This window comes from Balaenoptera physalus (genome assembly GCF_965194825.1).
Source record: "Balaenoptera physalus genome assembly, chromosome: 13".
NCBI lineage: Eukaryota > Metazoa > Chordata > Mammalia > Artiodactyla > Balaenopteridae > Balaenoptera > Balaenoptera physalus.
The window spans coordinates 96,783,054-96,803,412 of record NC_138892.1 but is presented as its reverse complement, the minus strand read 5'-3'; the positions used below and the strand labels follow the sequence as shown (position 1 = coordinate 96,803,412).

The 20,359-nt window shown below is 40.3% G+C and overlaps 1 protein-coding gene across 1 annotated transcript in view; it reads right to left on the bottom strand.

Moving 5' to 3' along the window:
• Positions 1 to 20,359, bottom strand: part of PLBD1 (phospholipase B domain containing 1) — a 72,807-nt gene continuing 52,448 nt past the window's right edge. Inside the window, exons 7-11 of the mRNA XM_082421994.1 lie at positions 8,245 to 8,445; positions 7,997 to 8,137; positions 3,105 to 3,290; positions 2,316 to 2,422; positions 1 to 271 (exon numbers count right to left, since the gene is read on the bottom strand). Coding sequence (XP_082278120.1) covers positions 104 to 271; positions 2,316 to 2,422; positions 3,105 to 3,290; positions 7,997 to 8,137; positions 8,245 to 8,445 — 803 coding nt within the window. The 3' untranslated portion in view covers positions 1 to 103. The remainder of the gene's footprint in view (positions 272 to 2,315; positions 2,423 to 3,104; positions 3,291 to 7,996; positions 8,138 to 8,244; positions 8,446 to 20,359) is intronic.

Sequence of the window (20,359 nt, the reverse complement as noted above, 5' to 3'; positions counted from 1 at the left end):
TGATAGCCTGGATTGAATATATTTTATTAAGACTAATTCTGAATGGGAAAACATAGTTAAAATAGTGCCCTTGGTGTCTCATCTCCCTCCTTTTTATGTCAAGTTACAAAATTGGTTTCATGGTAATAAAATCAAAGTTGTAGGCCTCTGGCATGCCCTCATGGAGAGTTTTGTTGAAACGGCTCCAGTGAAAAACAGGGAGGCCGCCTTGTACTGTGGGCCCACTGATGGCATAGGCTGTGTACTTGGATGCCAGGTAGATGTCTGCCACCTGCAAAGAGAGAAGAGGGGGACCTTTTAGGAAACCACTGGGGAAAAGCTAGACTACGTCCCTGCTGTAGCTGTTGTTCCTGCTGTTTGTCCAAAGTCACAGTATTAGCTCCCCTTAAAATAAAATCTTGCAAGCTTCCACAATAATGCTCTTCTGTTTCCATTTGGCATTCAAATGTGCACTGACTAGTAGAAGTGTGTTAAATTAACCGCCAAAAGTGTGAGATCTGGAATCAGGTTACTCATGTTTGGAATTCTAGCTCCAAAATGTATTTTGACTCCGTTTTCTCATTTGTAAAAGTAAACTAATAACCCTGCTTCATAGAAGAGTTGTCATAAGGATTAATGAGAGCAAATACTTGAAGCAGTGCCTAGAATAGATTAATTCCTCAGTAAAAGTTGTTATTAATCAGGGCACTAACGAGTATTGAAGTAGAAGGAACTCGATAAAAAGTGAGGTCCGTGTCTTAAAAACACTTGAACATTGGGTAGCAGCAGATCTTAAGCTTAGAGGGGAAAGCAGGAAATGTCTCATAACTTCTGATTTTCCTCATATTCAAAATGGCTCAAGAGAAATGATATTTTTAAAGTATATGCTTCAACAGAGACTTTTTTGATGAAAAATTGGCAGGCTCTTGTCTCCTGAAAAAAGTAAAATTTGGCAGATGGAAGCTTGGCTTGGGTTCTCCCCAGTTCAAGTAATTCTCTTTGTGTGTTCTGGAATGGACATAACACTTTTCACACACTTTACTGAATGTCTGCAAATACCATTAAAAAGAAATAAATACAAAAGCATTCACTGGGGCTTCATGTGTGCCAGGCTCGCTACATCCACTAAATTTTTCTTACACAGCATTTTGAGAGTCATTAAGGCTAAAGCTTGGCTCAAACTATTCTAAAGCATCTTCTGTTTAGACATTAAGCTGATAGAAAAAATAATGTATGGGGGGGGTTGGCATTCTTACAGTTATTAGAGAGCTTCAGATAGAACAGTTAACTCCGCTTGTAAGAGATTTCTTCCAGAATTTAGGACTGGAGATGCAAATGAAAAGACACATGCCCAAGCCAAAAGTGCAAAAGGATGTGGTAGAATGATTCCTTCCACCAACTAGATGGCTAACTCACAACCTTGGACATCCCAAATCCAGTAGTGTGCTGGTAAATTTTTAACTAACTAGCTCTCTGAGGGAAAAAGACCCCAATTTGTAGTGTTTGCTGATTTCCATGATGTAAATATTCCACCACTTCAAGCTATCAACATGGTGTCAACTATTTTAACAACTGGTTCTCACAAGCCTATGTGAGTGGGCTTCAGCCCCACTGCAAACTTTTTATTACCTATATTGTGAGACACATTACAGCACTTAAGAATTCTAGCATAGTGAAAACGCTTCATTGCTTGAGCATCTGGTCCAATACTTGTTCCTTCAGCTACATTCAGTTCCTGTGTAACGTGAAATCACGCTGCTCTCAGTATGCTCTCTGGACTTCGGGCCGGTCCTGGTAAAACAAAACCTCCCCAGCACCATCAGCAGCAGCAGCATGATTGTGCACATTTACAAATAACCCACTGAGTACCGCTGTGAACATCTTATAGATAGTAAATGTTGATTCTTCACAACAACCCTTGAGGCAAGTACGCTTACTTCCATTTTTCAGATGAGGACACAGAAGCATAACAGACGATGTGATTTACAGCTGAGCGGCAGAGCAGGAACTGGAAGTGAGGCAGTAGGACCTACCACCAGACTCTCTGAAAAAGCTGATTCCTGAACTGAGTTTGTGTTCAGAGACATCATTGTGTTTTATGCCACAAAAACCTCTGCAGCTTTGCCTTTGAAAAGGCCTAGGTACTGGTGGAAATGAAATTCAAAAACCAATAGCGACTGGATGGGAGGGGAGTTTGGGGGGAGAATGGATACACGTTATGTATGGCTGAGTCACTCGGCCGTGCACCTGAAACTATCGCAACATTGTTAATTGGCTATACTCCAGTATAAAACAAAAAGTTAAAGAACAAAACAAAACCACCAATAGCGTGTTACCTTGGTGTCATAGCAACCTCCAGGACTTGGATTCAGTGAGCTCAGGTCCTCACGGCAGCAGATGGTATTGCAGGGATCACCCTTACTGTAAGTATCGTTCTTGTAATCTAGGAAACAAGTGATGGGGAAAAGAGTGAGCACTGACCATTCCGCGATCCACTTATCCACAGTAAACTGGACCTGTGAAAGCCTAGACGATCAGAGAGTGTACCCCAGAGACCTCCTCGGCCCAGCCTGCTCCCATATACGGAAGTCCCCTCCGACTTGTACCCCTGGGAAGAGGCAACCGCAAGTCCCCTGCTCCAGGCTCAGCCTGGTCTCAAGAACCTTGCACAGTGAAGAATGGATGGAAGAGAGATAACAGAGGACAAATGTACATGCATTTTTTTTTTTTAACAAAATAAATACAAATCTGACTCGATACTGTTCATCAAAAATAAAGTGTTTATGAATAATTGTTGTTTTACTAGCTGCTTTTCTCCTTGGAAGGAAATCTGTGTTTGGGACGGTAGGGTAAAAAAAGTACCCTACATGGGTTCTTTCTTCTGTGTTTTACACATAACTTTTTCAGTTAAAAAAATATGTAGAATCCTCTTCCCTATCATTTTTATAAAAGAGGACAAAATTCTATTTGTTGAGTATATAATATGCATAGTATCAATTGAATACTAAATTCAATAACTTCTTATAATTCCTTCTAGTACAGAGATGATAAAATTACATGGATTCTTTATCCATGGGGAAGAAAAGGAGTTTTGAAGAATGATTCTTGAGAAACGTGCCACGTACTGTTGTATCGCATGATATATTTCATGGATTCCATGTCGGTCACTTTCCCTTGGTCGCGCCGGAAGATTTTGGCTCGTGAAGCCAGATCGTAAGAGTAGTCCAAACCCAGCTTCTTAACCAACACTGGATAGCCGCTCCAGTTGTAGATTTTTTCATGGAAAGGAATGTTGTAGGAGGGCCAGTATCCTAATTTGGAATGGAAGGGAGGGGAGGGTGGGATGGACGGGGAGGAAGACAGAAGAGAGAGGGAACAAAAGAAATGTTATTCGTGGTACTTTCTTTTGAAAATTGCCACAGCTGTGTAATTACAAAATGATACTACATAGAAAATAATGACTGTGAACCCTGGCAATCAAACAGATCCTGTGAAATTTACAGACTCGGTATACCTCTAGATTATTCCATTAGGGGAAGAAGAGCATCAGGATTCTTTGGTTTTTCACCCCAAATTCTTAAAGCAATCTATTAAGCAGAAGATAATCTGAATTCTAGGCTCAGGGTTGAATAACTAGACCTTAGGCAGTTAACCTCATTCCCCCAACCCCTTTTTTTAGCAGGAGGAGGGAAAGGAAGAGTTCATAATGTGAGGGGAATGGAGATGGTCTTTAAGGTTCCAGTAGGCATTTAACTCCTCTGACGCTAAACATTCATAAAGGCTCAGCTTCATTCAAAGCTTCACGGTGTGCCAAGGTCACTAGGCATCAAACATGTGACACACCTTTAGTAAAATCAACATTTCAGGAACAGCTCAGATTACAGTGGCCTAGGGTGTTGCCTATAGGACAGTCAGTCAACCTTCACCATTCAGGGATTAATTCCCACTCCCATATTCTCTTAGCCCTTGTCTGCCTTTTTCCCTTCTTACTGTTTTATAGGATCCCCTACTCGGGGGTGAAGTTATTAAGAGAAAACAAATGACAAGACATTCAACGTTGCTGATTCTGGGGCACAGAGCCAGCATCAGGAAGAAGTGAGATAAAGACAACATTGAAAGTGCAGGCTAAAAGTCACATTCATTATTGCAGTATACCTAGGTTATACAACTTGGGAGCTAGACTGCCTGGATCTTAAGCCTGGTCCTGCCATTATTAGGTATGTGACCTTACACGAATTTTTTAACCTCTCTGTGCCTCAGTGTCTTCATCTATAAAATGTGAACAATGACAGTACTTACCTTATAAGGATCATTGTGAGCGTTAAATGAGTTCAAACAGATGGAGTAGCTTACAACAGGGTCTGGTACTTGGTAAGCACTAGATGAATATTAACTTTTATAATTATAGTTCTCTATGTGAATAGCTCAAATGAATAATAAAAATGGCTGCTTTATATTTCACATTTTCATAAAGCTTCATGATTAAAAAAGGATTTAAAATAGAGTATCTTGTATAATATCACAACCACCTGCTGATGTATAAATATTACATCCCTCCTTCTAAAGGAAGAAACAGAGGTTCAGAGAGGTCGAATGCCTTCCTTCTGACTAAAAACACCCAGGGCTTCTATGGACATATCACAGCTGCTTCCAAATACTAGGAGGTTTGCGGGACTTTTTTTTTTTTTTTTAATGGCTATATGATATCGCTTAATTATTTAGGAAAATCACATGTTTCTTTCTGAGCCTTTCTTCCCTTACAGTAAGATGGTAACAATACTACTTATCTGGAAATATGTTATGAAGGTCAAACAAAAGAATATAAGTAAAAGGTATGTCAAGAGGGCTTCCCTGGTGGCGCGGTGGTTGGGAGTCTGCCTGCTAATGCAGGGGAAAACAGGTTCGAGCCCTGGTCTGGGAAGATCCCACATGCCGTGGAGCAACTGGGCCCGTGAGCCACAACTGCTGAGCCTGCGTGTCTGGAGCCTGTGCTCCGCAACAAGAGAGGCCGCGATAGTGAGAGGCCCGCGCACCACGATGAAGAGTGGCCCTCACTTGCCACAACTAGAGAAAGCCCTCACACAGAAACGAAGACCCAACACAGCCAAAAATAAATAAATAAATAAATAAATAAAATAAATAAAATCTCGGTGAGCAAAAAGTAACAGAAAAATAAATATGTTAAAAAAAAAATGTATGTCAAGTATATAGTAGACACTCAATGAATTTAACTCTGTGTTCTTCTTGCCTCTGGGGGAAAAAAAAACAAACTACAGACAGATCAGCATCAACTTGTTTTAGTCCCAGGGTAGACCTCTTCATGGGATCTAGGAATGGGATTGCAAAGAACCTGAATCTACCATCATATAATCAGCGGCTTCCTATTATTATCAGGCTCTTAGGACCAAGTCAGACAGCTAGGTTCTCAGTTTTGAACTGCCATGCTACCCAAGTAACCACCTAATGATGTGACTTCTCAGGTGGATTTTCCAACAAGAGGAGGTAGGTCCGCTACTTGGTAGCATCTGATCTTCTTGGCAATTGAAGTTTCCACCTTAGTTAATTCTGTTTTATGCACATTATATGCATTTAGCTGGCAGGAGCCACCCTGGAGTGAGGCGGTTCCCTCTGGGTGTCGTTACAAAATGGATTCGAGGACCTGGGAAATGAAGGACCAGCCCTGATCCCCAGGACCCATACCTTATCTTGGTTCTGTTCCTACTCATCTCTCAGCTGATCTATTTCAACAGTTTCCTAATTCTCCTCCTGTCTTCTCTCTGACCTGTCTGTTCTCCCTTTTCAAAGACTCCAGTTTTCTAAAGGATAAAGGCTAATTTTTAGTTTTTTAAGGAACCTCCACACTGTTCTCCATAGTAGCTGTACCAATTTACATTCCCACCAACAGTGTAGGAGGATTTCCTTTTCTCCACACCCTCTCCAGCATTTATTGTTTGTAGGTTTTTTGATGTTGGAAATTCTGACTGGTGTGAGGTGATACCTCATTGTAGCTTTGATTTGCATTTCTCTAATAATTAGTGATGTTGAGCATCTTTTCATGTGCTTTTTTTGGCCATCTGTATGTCTTCTTTGGAGAAATGTCTATTTAGGTCTTCTGCCCATTTTTTGATTGGGTTATTTGTTTTTTTGATATTGAGCTGCATGAGCTATTTGTATATTTTGGAAATTAATCCCTTGTCGGTTGCTTCGTTTGCAAATATTTTCTCCCATTCTGAGGGTTGTTTTTTTGTTTTGCTTATGGTTTCCTTTGCTTTGCAAAAGCTTTTAAGTTTAATTAGATCCCATTTGTTTATTTTTGTTTTTATTTCCATTTCTCTAGGAGACGGCCCGAAAAAGATCTTGCTGCGATTTATGTCAGAGTGTTCTGCCTATGTTTCCCTCTAAGAGTTTCATAGTGTCTGGGCTTACATTTAGGTCTTTAATCCATTTTGAGTTTATTTTTGTGTATGGTGTTAGGAAGTGTTCTAATTTCATTCTTTTACATGTAGCTGTCCAGTTTTCCCAGCACCACTTATCGAAGAAAGTGTCTTTTCTCCATTTTATATTCTTGCCTCCTTTGTCGTAGATTAGGTGACCATAGGTGCGTGGGTTTATCTCTGGACTTTCTATAAAGGCTAAACTGACTAAACTAAAGGCTGTATTTTCCCCTGACTACCTACCTATCTTCCGTGTCACAGCCTTCTCTCTAGCTGTCTTGGGCTAATAGTTTCTCCTTCACACCGCGGTCTCCATGCCTCTATTTGTTTGACCTTGTCCCCTTGTCAAATTGCTGAGCTCCTTTCTAGCCTGTAAACCTCCACGCAGACATCATTTTCTCTTTCATTACCAAACGTTCAGTGAGGACTTCTTATGTGCGCTGAGCACTACGTTCAATGCAAGGTGTCAGGACTTGCTAAGTGTCGGCAACGTGCTCAAGAATTGACAAAAATTATCTCAGTTAATTATCATGACAACCCTGTGAAATTGCAAAGGTCCACACTCCCACATCGCAAAACTCTTGGGGGCCAGATGTGTTTCAGAATTCAGGGTTTTCCAGGTTTTAGAACAGCAATGGTGTGTAAATTACAGACGATGTTGCAGTCTCTGTGGGGAGCCCCTCATAATCAAAGACATTGATAACTCTGTAGCCTAATGTATAAATTCTCTCCAGAGGAGAGGAAATAAATAGAGACTATAAATAGTTCAAGTTAGTTTTTGCTACCGAGTGAGTTCAGATCAGGTCATATTTTGCTACCACAAGAGAGCTAGGACGAAAAACAAAGGAACAAAGAACTTCTAGTTTTAGAGTTTTGAGATTTTGTAATTACAAATAAGTGACTAGGGACCTGTACCATTACTGTCAGGTTTTACAGATGAGGAAAGCGAGGCTTGGAGAGAGTGGATAAGATTTTGAGGAACAGATAGTCAAATCAAGGCAATGTGACTCCGAAACCAGTACTTCCAACGTCTGGGCTGTGACCTTGCCCTCCAGAACCGCCTTCTCTCATCCCTCCCACTGACACGGTGCCTTCTTTAGTTCCACCACCAGGTTTGCTACACCAGAGCTTATCACTGCTCTTTGCTTTCTGGGTTCGAATAGCTTCTTTGGGTGCCTTGCTTCCCTATCAGACTGTGTGTTGGGGATTCTACATCCACGCTTTTCCAGTCCCTGGGCCGGAGTAGCACTCCCGTAAATAGTTGCTGAACTAAAAGTTTTACTTGGGAACCCAGGAGAGAAGGTAATATTGGAACCATAAGTAGTCATAAGATTGAATGCCTGGCTTTGTCCCAGTCTACGCATAAGAGTAGATTATGCTGTCACGTAAGAGCCTGAGGTGCAGGTTTTACATGTTGTGCTGAACCTGGTCACTCTTTCCCTGTGTGACTAGCAATGGCATTCCCCTCCTTCCTTCCCCAGCATATACTCCCCCCAACATACATTCACACACATTATCCATCACACACACACACACACACACACACACATCAGACTTCCAGACCTCTAGCAAGAAGAAAATACCTGTCCGCAGAACATCGGTTTGTTCAGAATATTCTACATACGTAGGAATTTGCTCCACAATGTACAGAGTGCCTTTATCAAGGCTGTAGTTCAGATTTACCTTCTTCAGGTCCAGGACCATGTACTGATTGTTATACGTGCCTGAAATATCGGGAGACATGAAGACAGGGCATGGGTATGTCTTTACCAGTTAACTCCAGATCTAAACGTACGTACATGCCTAAAAGTTATTCTGCAGGGCCACTTACCAGAGTTGTATTTTGAAAAGACCTCTGCCCACTGCTTGCCTCCATTTGCCATCATATTGGCCACCCGGACTCTTTGCCAGGCCAGGAGAGACTGGGGTACCACGTGCTGCAGTAGGGTTTTATTATACACGCTGTTTGTAGTCTGCAGCAATACCAAACGACTGCTGAGAAGGTAAAAGTCGTCCAGAGACTCCAAAAACCCTACAGGAAACACGAATATACAAATCAGCATAACACATATGCAAAATATTGAGGCATCAGTGTTAGCACAGAGCTTTGTGTACACAATGCATTTTGTAGTGTCCATTATTATCCTCTCCCAGCTTTGGTTCCCCTCTGTGGCAGTTACTCAACTGCCGTTTCTAAAGGTGCCAGTGGACCTCCATCCCTGGATTTGCCATTGAAAATTTTTGATTTTATGATTTGGGATGGCAAGAATACATTAAATCGGGACTATTCCAAGTTTCCAAAATGACGAACAGAGTAGATCCTCACTTGCTAGGATTTTGCAGGAGAACTTTTAATTAGGGGGAGATATTAGCAGGATTCATTGTTGGATAGTAAGAATACGGATGCCTTCTTTCTTTCTCCTTTTCTGTATTTTCCAAATTTTATGTAATGAGTCTACATAATTTTTTTAAGTAGAAAAAGTATCTACATTTATAAAAGTGAACATGGTTTTGACACTCTGGGTCAATGTGTTTTACAAATGTTGGAAAATCAGCAGAGCCACAAGTCTTTTTTAAAAATAAATTTATTTATTTGTTTGTTTTTATTTTTGGCTGTGTTGGGTCTTTGTTGCTGTGCACGGGCTTTCTCTAGTTGCGGCGAGCGGGGGCTACTCTTCGTTGCGGTGCGCGGGCTTCTCATTGCGGTGGCTTCTCTTGTTGTGGAGCAAGGGCTGTAGGCGCCAGGGCTTCAGTACTTGTGGCTCGTGGGCTCTAGGCACGCAGGCTCAGTAGTTGTGGCTCACAGGCTTCGTTGCTCCGTGGCATGTGGGATCTTTCTGGGCCAGGGCTCAAACCCATGTCCCCTACATTGGCAGGCGGATTCTTAACCACTGCACCACCAGGGAAGTCCCTCAATGACTGTTCACTCAGCTCTTGGGCTGAGGTTGTTCTGCAGTGTTTGAACTGTACAACCATACTTGGCAGCCTTGAGCAAACTCTGGTAGAAAATCTCCATAGGATAGAACTCTGTATTTCTGGAGTGATAAACTTGGCTAATTCACTCCTTATTGTAGCAGCCTCTATGGACACAAGAGGGCAGGCATTCTTTAATATGTGTGCGTGACTAATACTAACATGAAAGGAGTAGTCTTTCATTCAAGAGCAAGACTGTTTGTTGAAGACAAAAAAAATGGAGGCCACCCAGAGTTCTGGAACAAAGAAGATAAACTGTCTTACAGAAAACTTCAGTCAAGGAGTTTAATTCTATAGTTTAGAGTTTAAGATTAAAAAAAGGAAAAGGCCCAGAGAGGGGACAGAGTCCTGAAACAGTGCATTATAAGAGTAAAAAATTTTCCTTGACTACGTAAAGCTGTATTCTTGATCTTATCTGTCACTAGCAGCTTTGGAAGGCACACTATTTTAGATCAGGGTAAAGTGAAACACTTCGGTATGAAAGCCAGCCAGCAAATAACATTTCATAGTAAGCTTCTTGCTAAATTTAATTAAGAAATAAGAGAACCCTTACAGTTCATAAAGCATCTTTCAGGACTTAAAAAATACGTAACCACTTGAATCGTAAACATTAACAATGACCACTTTCCTCTGATTCCATTTAGATCTATTGCTTAGTACAACACAGAAAAGTTTCCCCTTATTATCCTATCAAGTGTGTTTAAAATGTGCCCATTTGGAAGAGTGACATCAACATCATGGGGGGTGTGAGACACTCCCTTTGTCTCTCCCCTTCCATCTACGACCAGTAAAACATCCATAACTCAACAAAGGTTCCTCGGCCCGACACAGCAGCATGCTGGAGGGTTCCACACATCTGTCATCTAAGGGTGCGTGGCCTGGAACACATAAAGCAGGCGGAACCAGAGGGACGGTGAAGGCAGTACCTGCCATCTCCGTGCCCCAGGTGGCATTGTCAGCAACACCGGCAGCAGCAAGGAACCGATAACCCTGGAGACAGAAATAGTGACAGGGAGGGCACCAGGCGACACCTCTGACACAGACAGTGGAGGGTGGAAAGTGCCAGCTCTCAAAAATAACCAGAGGCAGCGCGGGTAGGAGAAACCAAAAACTTGTGCCATAGCGCCACCTACTGGGAAACAAAAGAAAGGCATCTAATTACTAACCTATTGAATAGCTACAATCAAGTGAGAAAAAAAGCTTTACCTAAAGAAGAGACATGTTCACCACTTCAAATGCACTGGCAGAGGAGCACTCATCAAGCCCCATGAAGAACCATGGTAACACAGTGCCACAAAAAGAAAATGACAGTCCTCCAGAAGCCAAATTTAAAGTCATGGGATGTTGTGATCTGATAGAGAATTCAAAATAGCTGTCATGAAGATACTCAACCAGCTACAAGAAAACTTTGAAAGGCAGTTCAATGAGCTCAGGAATGAAATTAATGAACAGAAGGAATACTTTACCAAAGAGATTGAAATTCGAAAAAAGCACCGAACAGGAATTCTGGGGCTGAAGAACTCAATAAATGAGATGAAGAATGCATTAGAAAGCACTGGAAATAGAGCAGACCACATGGAAGAGAGAATTAGTGAGCTTAAAGATGGAAATCTAGAAATGATACAGGGAGAAGAGGAGAGTGAATTAAGATCTAAAAAGTAAAGAAATCCTATAGAACTATCTGACTCTTTTAGGAAGGGCATCATTAGGGTAATGGGTATCCCATAAGGAGAAGGGAGAGTGAAGAGCGCAGAGGGTTTATTTAAAGAAATAATAGCTGAGGACTTCCCAAACCTGGGGAGGGAACTGGATGGAGAAGTCCACAAAGCCAAGAGAACTTCTAATTACCTCAATACAAAAAGACCTTCTTCAAGACACAGTGTATTAAAACTGTCAAAAGTCAATGACAAAAAAGAATATTCTAAAGGCAGCCAGGGAAAAAAGGATGGTAACCTACAAAGGAATCCCCATCAGTCTATCAGCAGACTTCTCAGCAGAAACTCTGCAGGCCAGGAGAGAGTGGAATGACATACTCGAAATTCTGAAAGATAAAAACCATCACCCAAGAATACTCTATCCAGCAAAGTTATCCTTCACATATGAAGGAGAAATAAAGACGTTCCCAGATGAACAAAAGCTGACTGAGCTCATCAACATTAGATGTGCCTTAAAAGAAACATTGAAAGAAGCTCTTCTACCTGAAATGAAAAGGCAAAAAAGTACTGTACACAAAACTTTGAGTAAAATGGTAAATGGACAGACAGAATAAAAAAATTGCAACTTATTCTATATCAGAATAGGTTGTTAAAAACTTAATTACAGCATAAAGATTAAAGGGGAAAGAGCAGTAAAAATAACGCTAGCTACTTTAATTTAGTAACGAACAACACAAAAAGGAATAATTTAAGACAACAAAAACGTAAAAAGGGAAGAGGAAAAGGAGGAAACCCATGTAGGCAAATGAAGATAAGATACTATCAGCAGAAAAAGAACAATTTTATCCATGATAGGTTTCATACAAATCTCATGGTAACCACAAAACATAAATCTAGAGCAGAGAGAGGAAACATAAAAACAAGAGGAAATTGGGAAAAACATCATAGAAAACCACCATACTAAAATGGCAGACAGAAACACAAGGAAAAAGGAACAATGGAGGGAAGCAGCCGCATAGCACAGGGAGATCAGCTCCGTGCTTTGTGACCACCTAGAGGGGTGGGATAGGGAGGGTGGGAGGGAGATGCAAGAGGGAAGAGATATAGGGATATATGTATATGTATAGCTGATTCACTTTGTTATACAGCAGAAACTAACACACCATTGTAAAGCAATTATACTCCAATAAAGATGTTAAAAAAAAAAAAGGAACAATGGAGATACAGAGCGACCAGAAAATAAAAGATAAAATGGCAGTTCTAAGTCCTCATCTATCAACGATCACCTTAAATGTGAATAGATTGAATTTACCAATCAAAAGACACAGAATAACTGGATGGATTAGAAAATAAGACCCAACTATATGCTGCCTCCAGGAGACTCATCTCAGCTTTAAAGAGAAACATAGGCTCAAAGTGAAGGAATGGAAGTCGATACTCCAAGCAAGTGACAGCCAAAAGAAAGTGGGTGTAGCCATTCTCACATGGGAAAAAATAGACTTCAAGGCAAAAATGGTAGCAAGAGACAAAGATGGACATTAAGTAATGGTAAAGAGGACAATTCGTCAAGAAGACATAACAATTATTAATATATATTGACCTAACATAGGAGCACCGAAATATATAAAGCAATTATTAACATACCTAAAGGGAGACAACAAAATAATAGTAGGTGATTTTAATACCCCACTTACATCAGTGTATTAGATCATCCAGACAGAAAGTCAACAAGGAAACAGCAGTCTTAAATGAACCTTAGACCAGATTGATTTGATAGACATATATAAAACATTCTATCCAAATGCAGCCAAATACACATTATTCTCAAGTGCACATGGAACATCCTCAGGGATAGACCATATGTTGGGACACAGAACAAGTCTCAATAAATTTAGGAAGATTAAAATCATATCAAGCATCTTTTCCAATCAAAATGGTGTGAAACTAGAGATCAACTACAAGAAGAAAGCCAGAAATATCACAAATATGTGGCAACTAGGCAACATGCTACTGAACAATTACTGGGTCAACAAAGATGTCAAAGGAGAAATGAAAAAAAATTAGAGACAAATGAAACTGGAAATATGGCTTACCAAAATCTATGGGATGAAGCAAAAGCAGTATCAAGAGGGAAGATTCTAGTAATACTGTAAATGGCAATATTTCTTTTTTATGGCTGAGTAACATTCCATCATATATGTGTGCATGTGTGTGTGTATGTGTGTGGATATATATATATATGTCCCACATCTTCTTCTTTATCCATTTATCTGTTTATGGACACTTAGGTTGCTTCCGTATCTTGACAATTGTAAATAATGCTGCTATGAACATTGGAGGGCATGTATATTTTCAAGTTAGTGTTTTTGTTTTTTTTGATATATACCCAGGAATGGAATTGCTGGGTCATATAGTAGTTCTATTTTTAAGTTTTTAAAAAACCTCCATACTGTTTTCCACAGTGGCTGCACCAATTACATTCCCACCAACAATATACAAGGGTTCCCTTTCTCCACATCCTCACCAACATTTGTCATCTGTGTTCTTTTTGATGATGCCATTCTGACATCTACATAAAAGTACTAGAAAAAAACATAGTACTAAAAAAAAACAAAAACCACTGATAAAAGGGGTGAGAGTGGGCATCCTTGTCTTGTTCCTGATCTTAGAGGACATGCTTTCAGCTTTTCACCATTGAATATGATGTTAGCTGTGGGTTTGTCATATATGGCCCTTATTATGTTGAGGTATGTTCCCTCTATGCCCACTTTCTGGAGGGTTTTTATCATAATGGATGTTGAATTTTGTCAAAAGCTTTTTCTGCATCCACTCTTGCCACTCTTATTCAACATAATATTGGAAGTCCTAGCCAGATCAATTGAGCAAGAAAAAGAAATAAAAGGCATCCAAAATGGAAAGGAAGAAGTAAAACTGTCACTGTTTGCAGATGACATGATACTATGTATAGAAAACCCTAAAGACATCACCTAAAAACTATTAGAAATAATAAATGAATACAGTCAAGTTTCAGGGTACTAAATCAGTATACAAAAATCTGTTGTGCAGAAAGAGAAATTAAGAAATCAATTCCGTTTATAATTGCATCAAAAAGAATAAAACCCCTAAGAATAAATTCAAGCATGGAGATGAAAGACCTGTATACTGCAAACTATAAGACATTGTTGAAATAAATTGAAGATGACACAAATGGAAAGATATTCTGTGCTCATTGACTGAACGAATTAACATTGTTAAAATGTCCATATTATTTAAAGCAATCTATGGATTCAGTACACTCCTTATCAAAATTCCAATGACATTTTTCACAGAAATGGAACAAAAATCCTAAAATTTATATGGAACTACAATAGACCCCAGGTAGCCAAAACAATCCTGAGAAAAAAGAACAAAACTGGAGGTGTCACACTCCTTGATTTCAAATGACATTACACAGCTATAGTAATCAAAACAGCATGATATTGGCAGAAAAACAAACACAGAGATCAATGGAAGAGAATTGAGAGCCCAGAAATAAACTCACATATACATGGACAATCAATTTATGACAAAGGAACAAAGAACATACAATGGAGAAAGTATACTCTGTTTAACAAATGGTGTTGGGAAAACTGGACAGCCACATGCAAAAGAATGAAACTAGACCACGATCTTACATTATACACAAAAATCAACTCACAATGGATTAAAGACTTGAATGTAAGATCTGAAACCATAAAACTCCTAGAAGAAAACATAGGCAAGATGCTCTTTGATATTGGTTTTAGCAATATCTTTCTGAATATGTCTCCTCAGGAAAGGGGAACAAAAGCAAAAATAAACACATGGGACCTCATCAAACTAAAAAGCTTCTTCACAGCAAAAGAAACCATTAACAAATTGAAAAGACAACCTACCAAATGAGGGAAGATATTTGCAAATCATATATCCAACGACAGGTTAATGTCCAAAATATATAAATAACTCATACAACTTAACAACAGAAAAACGAACAACCCAATTTTAAAATGGGCAGAGAAGCTAAAAAGACATTTTTCCAAAGAAGACATACAGATGGCCAACAGGCACATACAAAGAAGTTCAACATCACTCTTATTAGGGAAATGCAAATCAAAATCACAATGAGATATCACCTCATGCCTGTTAGAATGGCTATCATCAAAAAGGTAGAAAAAACAAGTGATGGAGGGAACGTGGAGAAAAGGGAACCCTCATACACTGTTGGTGGGAAGGTAAAGTGGTGCAGCCACAGTGGAAAACAATATGGAAGTTCCTCAAAAAATTAAGAATAGAACTAACATAAGACCCAGCTATTCCACTTCTGGGTATTTATTGAAAGAATACGAAAACACTAATTGGAAAAAGATATATGCGGCCCTATGCTCATTGCAGCATTCTTTACAAATAGCTAACATATGGAAACAACTTAAGTGCCCATAGACACATGAATGGATAAAGAAGATGTGGGGTGTGTGTGTGTGTGATGGAATACTACTAAGCCATAAAAAGATGAAATCTTGCCATTTGTGACAGCATGGATGGACCTTGAATGTATTATGCTAAGTGAAGTAAGTCAGATGGGGAAAGACAAGTATCATACGATTTCACTCATATGTGGAATACAAAAATAAATGAACAAACCAAACAAAAACAAACACATAGATACAGTGAACAGAGTAGCAGTTACCAGAGGGGAAGGGTGGCAGGGGGATGGCAAAATGGATAAAGGGGGTCAACTGCATGGTGATGAATGGAAGTTAAACCTTTGGGAATGAGCACGCTGTAGTGTATACAGAAGTCGAAATATAATATTTAGGTACACAAAAAACTTATATAATGTTATAAACCATTAAAAAGTAAAATAAAAAATTTAAAATGTGCTTATTTGCATATCACATGCATTAGCTGCTCCAAACCTCTGAAGACCACACACATTCCTTCCTTCCAAAAGAGTAGATTCAGTGTTGACAAAGGACATAAATGACATACAACTCAGGGTCAGGAGTGTGGGTCATGATTGTAAAAATAGCTGTGCTGCATTTCCTCACCCCTCCCTCTATCCATACTCAGCAATGGGACTTTGCAACATCTCCCAGAAAGAGGCATTGTCTGTTTCCCCATCTCTTAAATCTGAGCTGGATCCGGAACTTGCTTCGGCTAACAAAATGCGCCAGTTCTGAGTCTAGGCCTCAGGAGACCTTGCATACTTCTTCTCACCTCTTGTCACCCTGTTACAGCCGTGTAAAGTAGCCCAGTCTAATTTAGTCTCTGGGATGGGAGACCACGTGCAGGAGGGCCAGCCTCTAGCTGGCCAGTCCCCCAACGTGCTAGAGAGTTCATCCAAGGTCAGCAGAGCTGCCCACCCAACCCCAGCCAACCTCAGATGCACGGTGTGCCCAGCGGAGACATCAGAAAGAACCATTTAGCTGACGTGTGGACTCAAAAGCAATAATAATCACATGCTTCCAGCACAAAATTTGGAGGTTCAGCAGTAGCTAATATAATAAAAGTAATCCAATTATACAACATTTTGTTTTGAAATGTCTGCCATTTGATTTTTTAAAAATTTTAATTTTATTTTACTTTGATTCTTTTCTCTCTTTTTAAAAAAATTTATTTATTTATTTATTTCTGGCTGCGCTGGGTCCTCAGTGCTGCCCGCGGGCTTTCTCCAGTTGCAGAGAGAGGGGGCTACTCTTCGTTGCAGTGCACAGTCTTCTCACTGCGGTGGCTTTTCTTGTTGCGGAGCACGGGCTCTAGGTGCGTGGGCTCAGTAGTTGTGGCATGCAGGCTCCGTAGCTGTGGCTCGCGGGCTCTAGAGTGCAGGCTCAGTAGTTGTGGCGCATGGGCTTAGTTGCTCCGCGGCATGTGAGATCTTCCCGGACCAGGGCTCGAACCCGTGTCCCCTGCATTGGCAGGCAGATTCTTAACCACTGCGCCACCAGGGAAGCCCTGCCATTTGATTTTAACACAGATTCATGTGACACTTCGGGAACTCTTTTCTTTTTTTTTAAAAGAGAAAAAACAAAATAACATCTTGGCACCATACTCAGCCTTTCTGCTCTGCTTTTTCCCACAGCTGAAGAGGAACAGTATCACTTCTCAGACCTGTGGAAAGCACCCAGCTATGCTGGGCTGTCGGATTTCTCTAAGCCAGTCTGATAGTCAATAAATTTTTATTAAACGCTTACTGTATCTCAAGCGCTGTGCAATGGGTCTCAGCCCAGAGACTGTATCAGAATTCCCTCAGGAGCTTCTTCAGAAGGCATATGCCCAGACTGCCCTCTCTGCCCACCTCTGCTCCCCTCTGAGTCTCCACCAGAACTCCTATGTAAGGTTACTGTCTACAGCGGAAAAGTCTTCCGCTTCCTGCCTAAGAAAAGGCAGCCTGTGCTCTCCTTGTTATCCCAGGACATGAAATCCTCCAGCCATTTATTCTGTCTACTCTGCAATGGACTCAGTCTTCCTACCTTCCAGAATGGCATTCATTTACTTCTCTTCCTGCCAAGATCCTAACTGGAACCAATCAATTTCCCCTTCACTTTCCAGTAATTATTCTTCTATCAAGTATGTATTTTTTTTTTTTAGCACATTTCTGCTTAATCCTGCAATAGAAAGGTGACCAATGAAGGATTCATACTATTAGATATTCAAGCACATGAAGCCATACTCTGGAGTTTGAATATCCTGCAGCGGTCCAAATAAAAGAATTCGTATAATTCTAATTCTAAGATAATAATAATAATCTCTTAAAGATTACAGAAAGTAATTATGAAGAGGTGGCTTACATTTAACCAATATTCTGTTATTATCCACATAAAATTGTTTTTCTTCAATAATAAATTATTTATTTTAGGTTATATTATTTGCTTGTTTACTGTTTCCTTTTCCATCTATCCCATAGCATGTAAGTTCCACCAGGGCAGGAACTTTTTCTGTCTTGTTCACTCCAGCGCCAAGAAAAGGATTTGACACATAGTAGGTGCTCAATAAATAACTGTTAAATCCAAGGAAGAAAGAAGATGGTGGTCACTAACATTTACTGTGTACCTACGACACACCAGAAACCTTGCTTTAGAAGGATGGATACCATCATTTGATCTTCACAAAAAGAGCACTTAGATGAGCTAATTAAAAACATATTTAGCTATTTAAAGCTAACAAACAGCATTGTCAGGAATAAATTTAGGACTGAACCTCAACACATGCCTTTTCCACTACAACATACGCCTGACAAATGTGAGGGAAACAGATAGGTAGTCATTGCAAACAGTGACAACACTTATACACAATAGAGCAAATACATTTGAAGCAATTGGGAAGAGAGTGAATCATGGGGGGTTGCATGTTTAGACAGGGTGGAGTTGGGGAAAATCACCTTATGACCTGTCAGTCAAGAAAAGTGTGGAGGGCTTCCCTGGTGGCGCAGTGGTTGAGAATCTGCCTGCCAATGCAGGGGACACGGGTTCGAGCCCTGGTCTGGGAGGATCCCACGTGCCGCGGGGGCAACTGGGCCCGTGAGCCACAGCTGCTGAGCCTGTGCGTCTGGAGCCTGTGCTCCGCAACAAGAGAGGCCACGACGGTGATAGGCCCGCGCACTGCGATGAAGAGTGGCCCCCGCTCGCTGCAACTAGAGAAAGCCCTCGCACAGAAACGAAGACCCAACACAGCAAAAATAAAAATAAATAAAAAGAAAAAGAAAAGTGTGGAAAATAAGGTGGGATTTCTGGAAAGATAGAAGGGAGGAAGCTTCCTTAGCTAGGTGGGGAAAGATGTTCAAGACAGCTGTGGCCTGGCAGAAGTCATCAGTATCCTGGGATGGTGCCAAAGAGGAATACAAAACAAAGGTATTGATACTTAGGAAAGCAGAAATGAAGTGCTACAAAATCTATCTATGGTCCTTTGGAATGGGTGCCCTAGTTCTACTTTTATTTCTTCTCCTCCTTTGGTTCTACTTTTTAAAGGCAGAAGATATGAATCTTGGCATGTGTTAAATCACAGATCGTTTGTATATATTTCAGCCTTATGATCAAAGGATCTAAGATAAAAGAGGTAACATGAAATTAATAAAAATAATTATACTATTACATTAAAAAGGTTTACAACTACAGAGGCAATTTAATAACACATGAAAGTAATAACATTATGGATTGTGAAGGAGACTTGACTACATTTTCTTGGGGCTTTGACACCATTCTTTTATCTTCCTGTGCACCCACTTTCAAGTATTTGAACTTCAAACAGGAGAAGGCTGAGCAAAGTCATGGCTACCCAGACCAGAAAGGCTGCCAGAGTCTGAAAGGATGGGCTTGGACCCAATATGTTAGAATCACCTAAGGTGCTTGTTACAAATGCACCAGCCCAGATCAACTAAATAAGAATTCTTATGGATGGCACTTTAGAATCTGCATTTTTAGCAAGCTCCACAGGAAATTTTAAGGGGTATGTACATGTGTGTGGGAGGTGATGGGATGCCCAGATGTAATGCAAAGTAGGAACACGTGCATGCTTGGTGAAACACACTAAGTGTGTTCCAGAGAGCTCCACTTACAGATAATTAAGCATGAAGCCTCAGCCTCATAGGGACCATCATTATTTACGGTAATCCTCAATTAAAACACTTCGAATATGTTCCAGCTTTTGTTCCCACACAAAAGCTCCACCCACCTGGCATCCCAGGAGGCCCTTTGAGTTCATGGCTCTTTTAGTTTTAACCATTTAACTTAGATACAAACAGAAGCATTTCTGAAAACAAAAAATGGGTATTTTATAGTCAGATATGTTGTGTTTGAACCCCAGTGCCCAACTTCTGAGCAGTGTGGTTTTGAGCTGGCTATTTAACTTCTCTGAACCTGTTTCTTTATTTGAAAGATGCTGATACAATACCCTCCTTGCTAGGTTTTTATGAAAATTAAGTGACATAATACACACCAAATGTGTATTATGCATACACAGAGTGTCAGTTATAATGCCAGGCACATAAATAGGAGCTAAACAAACATTACTTCTTTTCTTTTTATTTCAATAACAAGTTAAGCTCAAACGATTTTAAGGTAACTTACTTAAAACTTGGGTGCTGCCTAATTCCCATAAAACTAGTTGGGTGCTATTCATGTCATTCATCACCAGGGTGGCTCCAAAGGATCAGCTTCAGGGTCCAATCCCTGTGCTGAACATACAGATTTGCATCTGAGATGCCTTGATACCAATTCGCGAACATCTCGGACTCTTCTTTTCAAATCAGGGGTGTAAAAGGGAGGGCAGGATGAAGAGAAAACAAGGAGCTTGTGATATATTGAT